The following is a 16,266-nucleotide window of genomic DNA, read 5'->3' on the forward strand; positions in this document are numbered from 1 at the left end:
CACTATCCTTCAATCACTTCAATGTGGGGGAAGTATCAGTGTTAGAAATGCAATTTTGTCAGCTTGAGTTCTGCATTATAAATTTCCTTCACAGATCTTAACCACATCTGAGAAACATCTCTGTAGGTTGCTGCATTAAAGAGTTGTTTTCGTCAAAGTGAAAATCAAGCGTTCCCACTTCTCTGGAATGCCTCATTGGATTTTATAATGTAATTTATATGATGAAAACATCTCTTTAGCTGCTAAAATGGCTAAATTAAACAAATTGGGAGGGGGGAGGCACTTAGAAGCACCACCTGAAGGCTGTGCTATTGCTTGCAGACCGGTGTGATGAAAGCTGTATGAAAGCATTCGTATCTAATTGAAAGGGGAAGGATTTGTTAATACAGATGAAAACAATTTTCTTAGGACCTCTCAGAGGATGAGAGTTTGGTTATGTGTCGGCTCGTACAGCACGTAAGCTTGCTTTGTGTGCTGTTTCGTTTCAGATGGTGAGAGCTTATCTGCCTTTTGTGATGTTTTTTTGAACCTTCCCAGGCTTGAATAATTTCTGAGAAACGTACATGCCTGTGTATCTGTGACAGATCTCAAGCACACAGTGAAGAGAGCTTAGCTACTCACTAGGCCTTTTCTGTAGGCCCGTGCCCAGCCCCTTTCCTGTATTAAAACCTAGGCCTTGCTAAGATGGTCTACAGTAACCTGAGTGTTTGAAGTGTGCACAGATCCCCCTGCTATTATTTCTGTATTCACGTTGCCCATGCTATTGCATTGTAATGGGCCAATATCTACATCAGACGTGAGCTGTCGCTGGTGACAGAGCTGTTTGGGAGGTGCATAGCCCTACAGTTCAAAGCTGTGGCTTTCTGCAGCTCTCAGCCTGGTCCTCCTGGTGGTGGGAGGCCTCCTGGAAGTTCTCATCCATCAGCAGATCTTGGGTGTGCAACTGGGAGGCACTGCAGAGAAAGACATTGAGGAGAACCAGCCTGTGTCGCGTGAGATAGCTGCAGGAAATGCCTGCCATGGGAATCGCTTGGATCCTTTCTGTCAAGAGAGAAGGAGAGGATTTGCACCAATGCTTAATGTACACTGAAATATGTCAACTTGTTGCATTTTTCTCTGCATTTTTCTGTGTTGTTTCCTATTCATCTCTCTCCATCAGAAATGACTGCAAACTGCAATTAGACATCTACATTCCTCCCTTATTAACTCATTCTTGTATGAAATGAAATATCTATTAAGCTTTTCCTTTTGTCACTGGACAAGAACAGCAATGTGTAGAAATAGTACTGTATCAAACGATTAATTCCTGCCCAATAGTTTAGAAAGTTTATAAATATTTTGAATAACGTGAAATATGACTGGCGAGACTTAATGAGGAACTTAAAAGATATATTTGACATTTGTTCTTTAACATTTCATATTTCACTTAGTTGTAAAGCCCTTAAATATTTAGACTAAAAAATAAATGCATGTTACTGATGCTTCAGACACTTCCATTTTTAGTCTCAATTGCAAGAGCAATCTGATGGCTTATTTTCAGCATTCTGTTTATTTACTTATTGATGCTAGCTTTTATACATAAACATGGTTTCATGTTCAGATATTGCTAAAATAGAAATGGCAATAATCCTCCACCCTTCAAGATGTGTTAAGTCATAAAATTGCAGATAAATAGCACAAAGGTGTTCAAATGTGATTCTAACTGGGATGTAATCTAAGAAACTAAGTGCTTCAAAATGTGGCAATCAGAGCTTTTAGCTTGTCTTGTGGTATGGGTGTATGCTTCCTGGACAAAAAAAAATTAAACGATCAATGTATCAAAGAGTGTTTCTTAACTTTTAGTGTGCCAGTAAGGCTCTTGTAGGCAAATCTTGAAAAGAATTGATTCTGCATTTGCACATCTAATTTATGTTTAGAAAAGCCACAAGGTAGAGATACCTTACAGATTCCAAGTAAAGCTACATTAAAAAACAAAACACAGCAAACAAAAAAAAAATACTACTTCCTTTAGTTTTCACAAACTCTAGGGCAATTAAAAGCTAACTATCAGTCCTTATATATAATACTTATATATAGAGATCTCACGTTTAATTCACATTTAATTATAACCATAAAGGAGATGAATATCCCTAGGAAGGAGATCAAAGCTGCGGCTAAAGTTGAGGTCACTGGGCAGTAGTTAGGCAGCGCCTGTCCATTTCAGTAAAGATTCAAAATCCTCAGTTAAGTAGGATGTTTGTTTCTTGTGGTGGTTTTGAGAGGAACCAGTTGGTGAGTAAAACTAATAAAATGCTAGCTGCTATGTTTTGCTGATAATCTCTCATTGCTGTCGTGGTGCATCTTAATTTTTTTAAGGTTTTGTTTATGGCTTCTCAAACAAACCAAACTGAACCTTGGAGCGATCCCTTCATCTGCAGGCCAAACATCACAACAATAAAACTTATCCTGGCATCGGTTGGAAACAAATCTGTAGCCAGCTACTGTGTAGAAGTCTATAGAAAAAAAAAAAACACAAAAAACCTTGTGAAGTTTCTTTGGCTTATTTTATTTCCTGATAACATAAAGGATGAAGTGAGGCAAATTATGATGCTGTTTTTTGGATATGGGCGTGGATTCATTGACATTTGTTTTGATGGCTTACGTAGGAGCAGTTCAGCAATTCTCAAATGAAAATGAAGGAAATAATCAGGCAGTTCTTTTGTTGTTTTGCTGTTGTAGTAAAATGTAATTGCAAAAGCAAACTGCTTGAGCAAAACCAGCGTTAGGAATAAAGGAAGGAACCGGTGCATTAAAGATAATTTGGTTTAAAAATAGACATGGGGCTGTATATCTTAGAAAGATGGGCAGTTTAGAGATGTGCCTCAGCCTTTAATGTAGGAATTTGTGCGATGGAATTACTGGCTTCTGTTACGGGAAGATCAGAATAGAGGACCATGATATGTTGCCTCACAATATATTAAACATACTCCAGGCTTAGAGTTTTTCCTCTGACTTTTAAGAGGAGGGGAGCCTGCAGATGAAACTTTTCCCCACTAGATTTCCAGATGTTGTTCTGTTTTTTCATGCGTTGTTATCATCTGTTTAATTTGCAGTAACAACCGATGTCCTTACTAACACTAGGAGTATCCAGTTGCTGAGTGTGACCTCTGATAAGCTGTGGTGGAGGTGTCCAGCAGGGAGCTGGAGGGGTGCAGTAGATTTGGGAACCAGCATGGGGTCTGGTCCCGGTGGAGTGGAAGCTTCCTCCAGCAGCAGCAGCAGAGCTGCCTCCTGGTTGTGCTGAATGTCAAGTCTGCAGTTTGCATGGCTTAAGTGAGGGCTGGAAACCTCGGGCTAGTAGAAGGAGAGCAGGATCACTTTCTAACCATACTCCTCAATTGGATTACCGGTTGGAAATAATGCCACAGGAGCAGGGTTGCAGGCTGTAACTGCATATGAGAGCATTTTAAGTTTTTTCCTTTGATCGCTTGACAGAATTGTTTTGAGTTTTATGAATTTTACTAAGTGTGGTTTGGGGTTTATATTGGCTAACCTTGTGGCAACAGTGTGTAAGATTTTGTAAAGCATCTCAGCAACAGAGTGAGCAAACAAATGTTACAGCTGTAACTTCAATGCCAGCAGTGCTCTTGTACATTGAAGTCCTGTTCCTCTGATAAGCATTTTTACAAGGCTCTTCAGATTCCTCTACCTGCTTGTGATTCTGCCTTCTACTTCTCTAATAAGCGGGAAAGCACTTTTTGAAGGTTGCAGGGTTGAGAGGGCTGTGGGACCGAGGGAAGTGGTGGGGTCCTTTCAGTAATTTCAGCTCCCGAAGTGGATTTACAGAAGGCCACCTGTCAGAATGTTTGACTGTTTTATGGGTAGATATGAGACAAAAGCATTCACAATAAAGGCTACAAATAATGTAAATCTGACTAGGAATTCTGTATTCAATTGGTGTGCATTCATCTTGATTTTATTAAAAAAAAAAAAAAAAAAAAAAAAAAGCTATGCTGGAACTTCTGACCCTGCAGACACAAAAATCCATCCAAGTTAATGATTCTATAAAATTCAGCTTTCTGAGCAGGAATTTTATGATTAATGCTTCAAAGTGCATAATTACATCTTTGCCAGAAGATGTTTTTCTCTTCTTTGGCTCACAATCTGCCTGTTCAACATTTGCTGAAGTTAAGCAAACACAAAGGTGTTAAGAGTCTTTGTTCAAGAGCTGAAATCTTCCGTGCAGCTGAATGCTTGCGCTCGTTTATTACAGGATTTGTGCTTCCCAGTCTCCACATCAGCTCATTTTTAGTAAACGTTGTCAGCATTCAAGCTATTATTTGACCAACAGACTGACAGGTAGTTTTAAACGTGCCTTTTAGTTTATAGTCTTCACTTCTGCTTGCCTGTGGGACAGATTTGTTTTGTTTCCCAGCTTTCCTTTGCTTAATGTTCATCATGGTTGAACCGTAGAGGCAGCAGAGCTTCCAGCTATTCCCTTCTTCTTGTGTGTGGTGGTGTTTTTTTCTTGTATCCCCCACCGCTGGTGTTTTAGGAAAGACTCATAAAAAATAGATTGCTGGTGGGTTGAGTAGCCTGTGAAACGTGGGTGCCTTCAGGTCCCTTCTGCAGTGCCTGAAGCAGGGCTGGAGCTTGGGTGGGTGCTGCTTGTCTGCGATAACAGAAGAAGAGGGGAGTGTAAGCAGGAGTTTAGGGCTAGTTGTCAGAGAAGACTGGGAAAAGCGTTGAAATGGGGAGAGATAATAGCTGGAGTAGAAATGAGCTGATCTGCGCAGTGCAGAATTGATGTACATGGTTATATGAATTTGTCTTGGGTCTTCAGTCACAAGAAACAAAAGGAATATATTATTGGTTTGAGGTGCCTTTACCTGTTTTCAATGATTCAGGGATGCATTTAAATAAAAACAACGCTGGAGCATACTCCGTAATATCATTCCTACGTCTTGAGTTGGTTGAGCACTTTGATAGATGCCTAATAACACAAGGTGATGATTTATAGTTCCCATGTGCCACAGCTACTGCGTCCCACCTTCATCTTTCATTATGGCAAAGGTGAGAAGAATAGAGCCAATATCACAAACTGCGAACTGAATGCCAAGAGCCAGGAACACCTTAGTTTTCACTTGTACGTTTTGATCTGAAATAGGTTTATAGTCAAAGTAAATTATTTGCAAGACTGTATTTAGGATTGCAAGCGTGGCAGATACAGAGCTAGTCCAGGCTGCGAGGCAGTGAAATGGAGTAGATAACCGGAAGATATCCACTTTGAAACTGGCTGTAATTTAATCTCTTGCAATTTATAGTTTCCCATCTTTCCTTTCATGAGCATGTACTTGCCAAATGCATTCTTGCGTTGCTCTTGTGTTTGTGGTGTCATGAGATTGGGTGGATTGAAAAGATGAGCTGTGGTGGATGTGCTTGCAGTGCCTATGAGTTCAGAATGCAGATGTGTATGAAACGTGCTTATTTTAAAAACATTTTTGTCTTCGCTGCATTAGAAATGCTAAAACAGACAGTGTACAATGTTGTGAAATGTCTCATAGAGCATCAAAATTAACTGAGTGATCAATACAACTACACAGACAGGAGGAAAATGAATATATATCTATACCTGCAAATGAGCTTTAGAATACTTCAGAAATATTTGATATTTATGAGACTCTTTGCATTAGCGATGTGTGCTTCTTGCTGTAGGAAATTAAGGGCTTTCTCTCATCTTTCCCAGCAGAGGGCTTGGAGTTCTGTTACAGTAATGGCCAACAAGACGTATCTCAGATAGTGAGGCATAGGACATACACTCCAAGTTCAGATCTCTTAAAAGACAACAACATCACAGCATGATATTGTGAGGAGGCAACAGTACACATCGCTGGTACTCTGTTTGGAAGTACATTTATCAACATTTCCTCACAAGCCCTGACTGTGAGTGTTAGGTGGAGGTGAGGAGGAGTGAGCAGAAGCAGTAGTTGCAAAAGGCAGTTTGGAATCCACCAAGCTGTCCATCCACCAGGATTTCTGAATACTGGAGGTGGTTTTGTGTCTGCTGATGGAAGGTTTAGTACTGTGTGTCTCACAGAGAATACACCTGGGAGTAGAAAGTCAGTCACAACAGTGTGATTTCTAGAGAGAAAGACCTCAGTCTCAATATGTATGTCATTCTGCTGGGTAACTTTTTAATGTCTCCATAAAAAGTAGACACTAAAAAGGAAGATCTTAAGAGTGGGAACCGTGTGTCATATCTGCTAGGATGGGGAAGTTTATTCGTTTGTGCTCTCCTCCCAGTTCTTCTCTTGAGTCCACCTGTTCCACTCCTCCAGATATATTTTGAGAAATGCAAGCATATTGCGTGGAAGGACAATTTAAGTTTTCCAATATGAGCAAAGTAAAGTCTCCAAATTTTAAAGAACAATAATAAGAAATAACATTCTCTTTTGCCTTTCTTTAGGACTCCTGAGCAGTGTCCAAGTGTGGTTTCTTTGCTGTCAGAGAGCTACAATCCCCACGTGCGTTATGGAGCTGCCATGGCTTTGGGTATCTGCTGTGCGGGCACTGGAAACAAGGTGAGGACCAGTAGTCATCCACTCTTTCTTCAGTCTCCTTCCACAGCAACATTTGTGCAGAAATGTCATGCACATAGATCAGATTTCTTGCACGTGCACACTCCTAGCCAGCTGGAGGAAAGCAGTACTTCTTTACATTTTTTAACTGTCCTGGGCATAAAGACTCTTTTCCTGCTTGTGCAGAACAGATAAAGTAGAAGAATGTTTTTATACGTTATTGCCACATTCTTGGAATTTTATCTCTAAAACTTTTCTTGGAGTTTTCTTACTGACAGTTGCTACTCAATATTAAATACATATTCAGTACTCCAAAATCATTGTTCTTTGGAGCTGATTCTGTACACATCACTTCAGAGGAGGATGGGGGATGTAAATGATGGGAGAAGAGCAAGTACTTTGCATAACTCCTAGTTCTTTTCTTCTTTTCTGTGGTACATAGTTCACAGAAGGTCCATATAGAGTGAAGTGCAATGAAATGTACTGTTTTTTCAGGTGAATAATATACAGCCAGTAAATTTTACTCTCAATTTATAAGTATTGGTAAAAGATAACTATCACAGTGGGTGGCAGTGGGCTTTTAGAGCAGAAGGATTCCCACTTCTGTAGGATGTGAGTGCTCAGTGTGGGACAAGCAGCAAGTAAACTCTGGGATAAGCTTCCTTGCTTTATCCACAAACGTATGCAGTCTGTACTGGTAATGAATCAGTTTTGAGATAGGTAGATTGACCACGTGAAAATATTATTTCATGCTTCTGAGTTTTTGATAAAACTCTCATTTATCTGTATCATCCTTTCCTCAGCTAGTATTAAACATTAGTTTTTTGGCTCTTGCACACGAGATTCCACAGCATGTCACTTGTGTTGCGAAATGCACAGAATGCTGACATACACTGCCTGCCATCTTTAGCATCCAAAGCATGCAGACTTGAAAGCAAACTTGAAATACTATTTTTAATGCAGGTTGCTTTATTCTCAAGTGGAAGGTGGAATCAAGGAGCTAATTATTTTTAACCTGCTGCATCTGACAAGTTGATTTAAGTGGAAATGCTTTTAGTGGCACAAAGTCTGTTTTATTTCTAGATACTTCGTGTGATAAAGATCTAGATCATCTGATTATACAGACATATCTTCTGAAGCATATTAGTAGGTTTTGAAAGTCCACATACATGTAAATTCGACTTCAGAGATTGGAAAGCTTTTTGTACTGGTGGATGCTCTGTATATGGTGTTGAATTAAAGCCAAAAAATGAGGCACCTGTGATAGCTTCTTTCAGAGAAGCGTAGTCTTGAAGTTAGCTCACATGGAAAAAAGTGAGGGCATGGGATTATTCTAGAAGTTTTCCTCAGAAATAGGAAAACTTCTAGAAAAAGACAGTTGTCTTTTTTGTATAAAGACAACTTGTTTGTGGAAAGCCTCACCCTGAGAGAAGTACACTGAGAGGTCTGTGCTGGGACACTCATGCATTCAATTGCATTTGCTCATGTCCTCAGTTTGTGTGGACAGGAGAAAGCTCAGTGCAAGAGAGTGCCAAGTGATTCCGTCCAACTCCTGTAATCAGAAGATCACATAATAAATTAAAAGAGCTCTTTCATCATCTTAGGGTGGGTGTCAAACTGTTGCGTTGTGTTCCAAAAAGCATCTAACAGCTTGCTTCATGTGACATTTCGGAGTGCTTTTAGACAGCCCCTGGGTTGTCACAGACCAAATTAATCTGTACAGCCCACAGCAGTACAAACTGCTATTTAAGGTTTATTCCACTTAAATCTGAAGAGTGTGGGTGGTGAGTGTTGGCTGAGCCCCCTAACAACTTGCTGTTGTTGACACAGGTAGCCTCAGTCCCTCTTTCCACCTTTCCCTGTGTTATGTCCAGCTCCCCAGTGCATTGATGCAGACACAAAGTCAGAGAAAACTCATCCAGACAACAACACAAAAAAAATGTGAACAGCTCTCTATTGAATTATCGATCTGGGAAAGCTCACTGAGAGGTGTGATGAGGGCTGCAGCTAGCACAGGAAAGGGGAGGATCAGTACAACTGAAGGGAACCTGAGGAAGGAGAGGATCTCCTTGTGGCAGCAGTGAGTTTAGGTCAGGTTGGTTGTCTTGTGTAATGTGCACTGAGGACCTTGGATGGTCAGAAATGAATTAGTGTCTATAACAATTATTTGTATGTTTAAGTCATGGCTTGTGAAGTGGCAGAACTGTAAATAGAGAATAAAAATGTGTCCAAAGAGATGATTTAGCCTGAGAAGTCTGCAAATTGCATGTACTGGTCCTGGGTATGTTTAAAGAGTCCATTGCAATATATGCTGCTTATAGCTTTTCATAATTCATATTCAATGTCTGCTTTGAAATGAATGCTTATTGGTAGATCCACTGTGGATCATGTTCCTGTTGTGTTTACCTGAGCAGTTAGTAAATTTGGAGAAGCAATAGATGTTTTGAAATGTTTTTAAAACCTGGATTTACTATGTAGGTGCTTATAGGCAGCCCCAGCTGATGTGAGTTTGAGATGAGTGCTTTCATGTGCTGCTGAATGTTACAGATTCTAACAATAAAGTGTAAGGCCAAAAATTTGGGACCTGGATTACTTTACTGGCTTGTTTTGTAACCTCTGACGTGATGTTTGATATCTCAGGATCATCTGTTCCTAAGTGGAAAATGAAGTTAATGCTGATGTTGGGAAGAATGGCAAAGAAAGTATAATTTATGAGTAGATTTAAGACATACCTTTGTCATCAGTTCTTATGTGCTGAGTGTATCTTACTTCTGCAGGTAGATCTTGTTCTATCCATCACTTGCTTTTTTTCTTCCCAATTTTTAGATGAAAAGCCCCAGCTATATAGATTTCTGCTTTATTTAGCAAGAACATGCAAAATATGTTTAAAAATGTATGTGACAGCACCAATCTTACAACCTAGGATTAAAGGACTGGATCCTGGAGTACTGAAAATAGCAGTATTAACTTTGTGATGATTTTTTTTTTTTTTTTAGGAAGCGATTAATTTGCTTGAGCCAATGACAAATGATCCTGTGAACTATGTACGTCAAGGAGCTCTGATTGCATCTGCCCTTATCATGATCCAGCAGACTGAGATTACCTGCCCAAAGGTAATAAAGAGTGCCATACCTTGCATACCAGCTTGCTGGGTGGGAAACATGATGCCACGATGCCAAGTCATTAGGTCTCAGCACTACATGCAAGTCTTGGCAGGAGGGTATGTGCCTCAGAGCAATATCTAAATGCACAGCAGGAAACTCCTGCATGGATCAGAGCATGCACTTCTGAATGGGGGAGCAATGCATGCTGACAGAAACATGCTTGGTAGATGACAGCATTTCAAGTTGAGTTGTTACATGAATAGATACTCTTTCTTAAAAGGTCTAAAACCATCTTGTACCGATACAAAGTGACTGGATTCCACTAAAATATATAGAGGCCTCTATACTTCCGATTTATGTGAGAACCGTTGTTTAGTAAAGTTGTTTCTTGTGATACTAAACTTGATTTTTGATGTGGCCACCATACAGGGTAGCAATAAAAAAACTGTTTCTTTTGTAGCTCGACAAATGCTTTCCAGGTGAAACAATTTCTCCTGTCAGATCCGTCTCAGTTGCTTTATAGCAAATAATTTTTTTTAATGGAGTCTTTCTGCTCGGAAGGCAAAAAGAATTGCGTGTGCTGTGTTTAGCTTTTAAAAATAGATTGCTTTGTGAATATATGACAGATGATAATATGCAAACATTTGTACAGACTAAAAGTCTACATTAATAGAAGCTCTGAGGTTTCACATTTCATCTGCCCTGGTGAGTGCTGAGACAGAGTTGTAGCTGGTACTTTGCTATTGATCTGTCATATAAGGGTTGCTTTTATCAACATCATTTTAGAAACTGAACTATGATAAAAGCAGATACTTTTTTTTTTTTTCTCCATTTGTATGGGGAGAAAGTGGGGTTTGTGTGTGACTATGTCCAGTGGAAAGCTGTACTTGGGAAAGTCGGCAAAGAACATCTACAGATACAGGTGTTTGGCTATTTCCAAGCTACAGATCATGAAGATTTGCTAGCAGATGGTTTGTTCCTTTAAATTATAAACCAAAAACAGACCATTTTCACTGAGCAGAATCTAGCATTAGTATTACTTGCATTATCAGAACTGTAGTTCAACTGAATAAAACAGTGGAGACCAGTAGAGATCTGTAGGATCCCCTCATCTTACAAGATACGATATATGTGTAACATGATGCTGAGTGATTCTGTCTTTGGGAAGAGACTGCTTTTTGTTTTCATCATTTCTTCCTTAATCTAGTGCTTGGAATGCCAGCCCTGAGTATAGGAATCATATAATCATTTAGTTTGGAAAAGACCTCTAATGCCATCAAATCTAACCACCCACATCTCTACCAAGTCCACCACTAAACCTTGTCCCTAAGCGCTACATCCACACTTTTCTTAAATACCTCCACAGATGGTAATTCCACCACTTCTCTGGGTAGCCTACTCCAATGCCTTATCACCTTTTCCTTGAAGAAATTCTTCCTGATATCTAATCTAAACCTCCCCTGAAAAAAAAGAGGCTATTTCCTCACGTCCTGTCACTTGTCACCTGAGAGGAGACCAACACCATCCTTGCTGCAGCCTCCTTTCAGGTAGTTGTAAAAAGCAGTTAAGTCTCCTCTCAGCCTCTTCCCCAGACTAAACGACCCCAATTCTCTCAGATCAGGCTTAATCATTCTTCTGCACTCCTCTCTAATATTGGGCAAATTGTATAGCTCCCCTGTGCCTCAGTTTGACACCTGAAATGAATAAAGATGATACTTTCTTCTGTGAAAAGACATTAAGAATAAATTCATTTTAGTTTGCGAAACACCCTAATCCTATTGCGGGCTGGTCTGAACAAGTCAGACGTCCAAGACTGTTATGGATTACTTGCTGAGTCTGTCTATTGAGTTTTCAGTTCTCATGAGATGATTGGTGAGAGTCTGTATCCTAAAGAAAAGTGCAGACAGAAGAAATGGCTAGCAAAAATACAGACTGTTTTAGGTGTGTAACAAGCCAGATCTCTTCCCCCAAAGAGTCCTGCTAACCTTGACTTGAGAGGTACATGTAATAAGTAGGTTTCCTAAAGGGGTTGCAAATTTGGCTAGCAAATACAGGATGAGGTGTTCAGTCTGGGGTTCGGGTTTAAAAATGGGGATAGTTATTGAAAAAGCTTTATGCTAAGGCCCTGTTTGTAAGCTAGAATTCGATCAGTGTTACACAATATAGATACAGAAAGCAATTCATTACCCAGTCATATAATTGCTACCGATATTAAAAACACAAACCAAAAACCCTAGCGATTATAAATAAGGAAACCTTGAAATAATCTGAGAATATTTGATCTCAACACAGAATATATCAATTTCTCTTCTTTTGAAGGAAGAAGGTTCTCCAGAAGTTAGCAGTAGCTATCATAGCTTCTTGCTCAGAAGTAAAAGGAATATTGTGAGGAATAGACTGACAGCTGAGTTATTTATTATTCCCATTTCCATGGGAAACATTTTTGGGGCTCTCTGCCAGTCTAAAGAAAAAATATTCTCATGTGAAAGGGTGGAGTTCAGATAACGAGACATTTTTGGATTACAGTGACATTTTGATCCAATTAGACCCCTAAATCACAGGGTGATGTGTTGTATACCAAGCATATAACCTGATGTATGTATTTGTGCTGCTAGATAAGCAGCTAGTAAGATGAGCATGGTGGATTTTATGTCCCACAAGCTGTGTTTGTTGTCTTTAGGGGTTACTGAGAAGCGAAATTTTACATTTAAACACACTTCATATCATTGTCTCACTGCTGATAAATATTTTGAGATGCTTTGCATGCAAGAGAGTGGTTTTATAAAGATTGTGGCATATAGTCTGGCAAGCTTCCTGTCATTGCTTCTCAGTTTCGTGTTTTCTGCTTTTTGTGCTTTCGTAGACTTCTAGTGAGCTGTGTGCTTTGAGTTAGATGGACTTTAAGCTCTATGATAACTTGGTATGAAGAGAGTAGCAAATAGACTAGTTGCCTGCTTTATCCTTCTTTCCAGGAGATCTTACATAAATTCTGTTTTAATCATTTTTTTTCTTTCCATCCTTCCTTTAACATTGCAATCTGAGGCGTGGGGAATGACAGTGACATGTTTCTCAAGCTGTTCTAGTAACAGGCTTTGCTCTTAATTTTGTTCACGTAAAGCACAGCAAATAAGCTGCCATACCTGCTCGTGGAATTAATTGCCTCGATTTCCCCCACCCCATTCCCTGAGAATCTAGTGCAGAGGTGTTAGTGGTTCTCCAAACACCAGCAGTCCTGCCTTAGGACTGGAAAGGAGACTTAAGAGAAAAGTGTTCTGTAAAAATAAATAATAATTACAAATATTGGAAAAAGACAACTTCAGATTTTCAAAAAAATACTCGTTTTGAAAGCTGAGTGTTGCAATGCTGAAATGCCAGTGATAAGTAGAGATTTAATAATCAGAGTATTTTGATTTAAAATAAATTGCTTTTGCTGTGAGAGAATGTAGGTGTGTATCTTTGAATAACTTTTGCTTTCCTCTTTTCTTTGTATTGGTCTTTGTGCTCACTCGGTTTAAGCAGACAGCTGAAGTAAGCGGTGTATTTCATAAATGAAGGATGGAGGTCCCTAGAACTTACAAGTTGCTTAAGTGCTAAAAAGGGTAGCAACTCTTGTATAAAACTGACTTGGTCTCTTTGATGTTCCAACTCAGACTCCTCTGTGACCAGCCAGCGTGTTTTTTCCTGACCTCTGCTGATACATTTAAGAGCCATATTAGTGGAGGATACAGAACAACAAGTTGATTTTGTGAAATGGAATCCTAAATTATGGATATGATGAGATCACTGTAACAGAAATCAATGGCAACTTCGTTAAGTCTTTGTGACCAGCAAGGCATGCTACATGTCTTAACATCTTGAATTGAATTTACTTTTGCTCTTTTTGCGTTAGGGTAGTCATCTTCACAGACTGAGAAGATAATAAGCAAGTTCAAAGGTTTTCTTCCCTTCTCCTTCCATCACGGCCTGTTATCGTTAATATGTGAGGAAGCCAGGACCTGAGAGTTCTTTTTATCTTATCTTAAATGAAATGCCAGATCTTGCTAGGATGCAAGAATATTTTTTTTTTGCAGTGTTCTAGTAGCACCTTAACTTTCCTTCACATAAGCCCGTTACTGTTAGATGTTTCTGTATGCTGTGTGCTCTTACATACTTTGAAGAGAGCAATCATAGGTAGAACAGCTTTGACTTTTGAAGATGGAGAGAAAAAGCACACAAGCACTTGGAATCTTGTTTTTATTAAAAACATTCCTAAATAATCTTATTTTTAAGAATTTTGCATTTGCAATAAGCATCACATGTTGACTGTCACCATTTCCTGTGGCTGTTAATGAACAGAGGCCGTATTCTTGACGATTTCCTAGGCTTCGCATACATGACGGTGACTGGTAGAGGGAGAAGTGGTAAACAGCCTATTAAATGATAAATAATACGAGCCCCTCGGGCTTGTGGTAGGAAATGGTGCTGTACCATTCTCATGTCTTAAAGCCTGTGTTTTCCTCTGTGTTTCCAAGGTTGCACATTTGGCTTCGTTTGAAATCAGCGGCATGCAGTTGAGGCCAGCATTAATTATCAGAGTGGTGTGTGTGGATTGTTAGGAAAGATGAAATGAGTCACTGCCCATGTTTTAGTGTTTCCCCTGGATGTTGCCCAAATCAATTGCTTGATAACTTCATAGCATTTGGAAAAGTGCTTGAAGATTTTGAGGGGGGAAACAGAGCTTGTGGGTTTCACAGCATATTATTAAACAAACCTATTTGGTAATTTGGGATGTACTCATTGCCATGATTTGAAGGAAAAACAAGAGCAGATTAAAGGGCTCTCTACTAGACAAACTCTGACAGGTTTTGTTTCAACAGCTTTGGAAGCTGTTGACGTCTCGATCCATTCTGTAGGAGGTGGCTGCCACAGCAGCAAAGGTAGAACTGCGTTTTTGTCTGAATCTGTTTTTCTTTCTCCAGAGGGATGGAGCAGTGGCTGTGTGAGGACGGTACTTTCCTGAACTGCTGCTGCTAGATCTGCCAAAGCAGGCTTTTCCCAACCCTTTCAAGGAATGTTTTGCAGCTGGGAGCTGATCTAGTTCAAAATGTCCATTGCTGTGAAGCATTTGCTGTATAGGAACAGCCTGGAAAACATGTAGGCCGGTAATACGTGTTTGAGTGTTGAGTCAGTTTTTTGATCTAGGTTTGCCTGGTGCCTAAGGCCAGGCTGGGTAGTCTCCTACCCTTTCATAGAGCATTTGTGCTTCTGCTAATGCTAAAGTAAAACTTTGAATGGAGCACGCTATCTTAACATGTTTTGCAGGATTGGCAGTGGTCCCCAGCTCACAATCCACAGCTACACAAAATATATCTGAAAGCAGAACTCTTACTGTGGCACTCTGTATTTTGTATTTAATAAATAGAGGGTGTAAGGACTATTTCTTACTCTAGCTGTTCAACATTTGTTCGTGACAGCCTGCTGTCCACTAATTCCCTACTGTAACCTGTCCACATCACCTGGAGACGTGGCAATTGATCCCCTCAGGTCTGGCAGCCAGGTTTCTGTCACTTGGTCTCTTGCAGTCATAGGTGTCCCGGTTAGCTCGCTGCTCCACGTGGTGTCCCAGCACCACAGCTGGTGGGTTCCTGCTGGGGCTGATACCAGCATGATTTGTTCATCTGCTCTGGATTCATTTATGTGAGTAGGAGCAGTGGAAGCCGTGGTAGGGAAAGGATGCTCAGAGACTGCCAGCTGTGACTAGGGGAAGGAAGTGAATGACTTCTGCTGCTAGCACTGGCTCATGTTTGCCAAGTGAGGTGTTTCTGCCCTGCGCTCTGAGGTACTTCTCTGTCAGACTTCAGACGCCAGCGTGAGCTTTAGCAGACCTGCTGAACGCCTTCTTGCTTTGCCTAGGGTTTTGTTCTCTGAAGATTTGATTACTGTGTAAATTCCAGATTACAGTCCACTGAATGAGTGATTTTTTTTCAGAGCTTTGTGACACTCAGGATATTCTATGATTCTATGATCCCTTTTAATAAATATTCCAAGCCTAGAAGCTGAGCCCAGAGTTACAGGAATGATGTGCTTTAAACAGAGGCACTAGAATCCTACTGTTCAGCAAAACCAGACAAATAGTTTTACATGTTGCTTCTGTGTCCATCCCAAATAATAACTGAAGGTCTTGGTTTAGCTGGCCTGCATGTGGTTGCCTTGCTCCAGGTTGCTGGAGACCAAGGTCGCTCCAGGAGGAAGCAGGTGGTAGGACATGTTCTGCTTCCGAGGCTGTATGAATATTGAGGGAAGATAACACCGTGAGTACAAACTGAGGTATTTTTCCAGTGTACAAGAGGTCAGGCGTAAGAAACAAACTATTTATATTAAATGTGTAAACCTCGGTGTAAGCTTTCCTAAATAAAAATCAGGAGAGCGTGAAAAAGCATAAATAGAGTGAAGCGGTGGTGGAATTCCTTCAGTATATCGAGAAGAAACCCTGTGCTGTGTGTGCAGTATCACCCTGCCACCCCATCTCTACGTGTGGCTGCCCTGAAAATGTATATTGCTCCTTTTCCTTAGCATTTATAAAGGCAAGGACATTTAAGTCACCTCCATTCGGTGGCCTTACCACC

At 40.1% G+C, this 16,266-nt stretch overlaps 1 protein-coding gene across 1 annotated transcript in view; it reads left to right on the forward strand.

Moving 5' to 3' along the window:
• Window positions 1-16,266, forward strand: part of PSMD1 (proteasome 26S subunit, non-ATPase 1) — a 71,229-nt gene that overhangs the window by 38,699 nt on the left and 16,264 nt on the right. The window contains exons 17-18 of the mRNA XM_032193076.1: window positions 6,446-6,560; window positions 9,554-9,670. Coding sequence (XP_032048967.1) covers window positions 6,446-6,560; window positions 9,554-9,670 — 232 coding nt within the window. The remainder of the gene's footprint in view (window positions 1-6,445; window positions 6,561-9,553; window positions 9,671-16,266) is intronic.

This window comes from Aythya fuligula, chromosome 9, assembly GCF_009819795.1.
Source record: "Aythya fuligula isolate bAytFul2 chromosome 9, bAytFul2.pri, whole genome shotgun sequence".
Taxonomy (NCBI): domain Eukaryota; kingdom Metazoa; phylum Chordata; class Aves; order Anseriformes; family Anatidae; genus Aythya; species Aythya fuligula.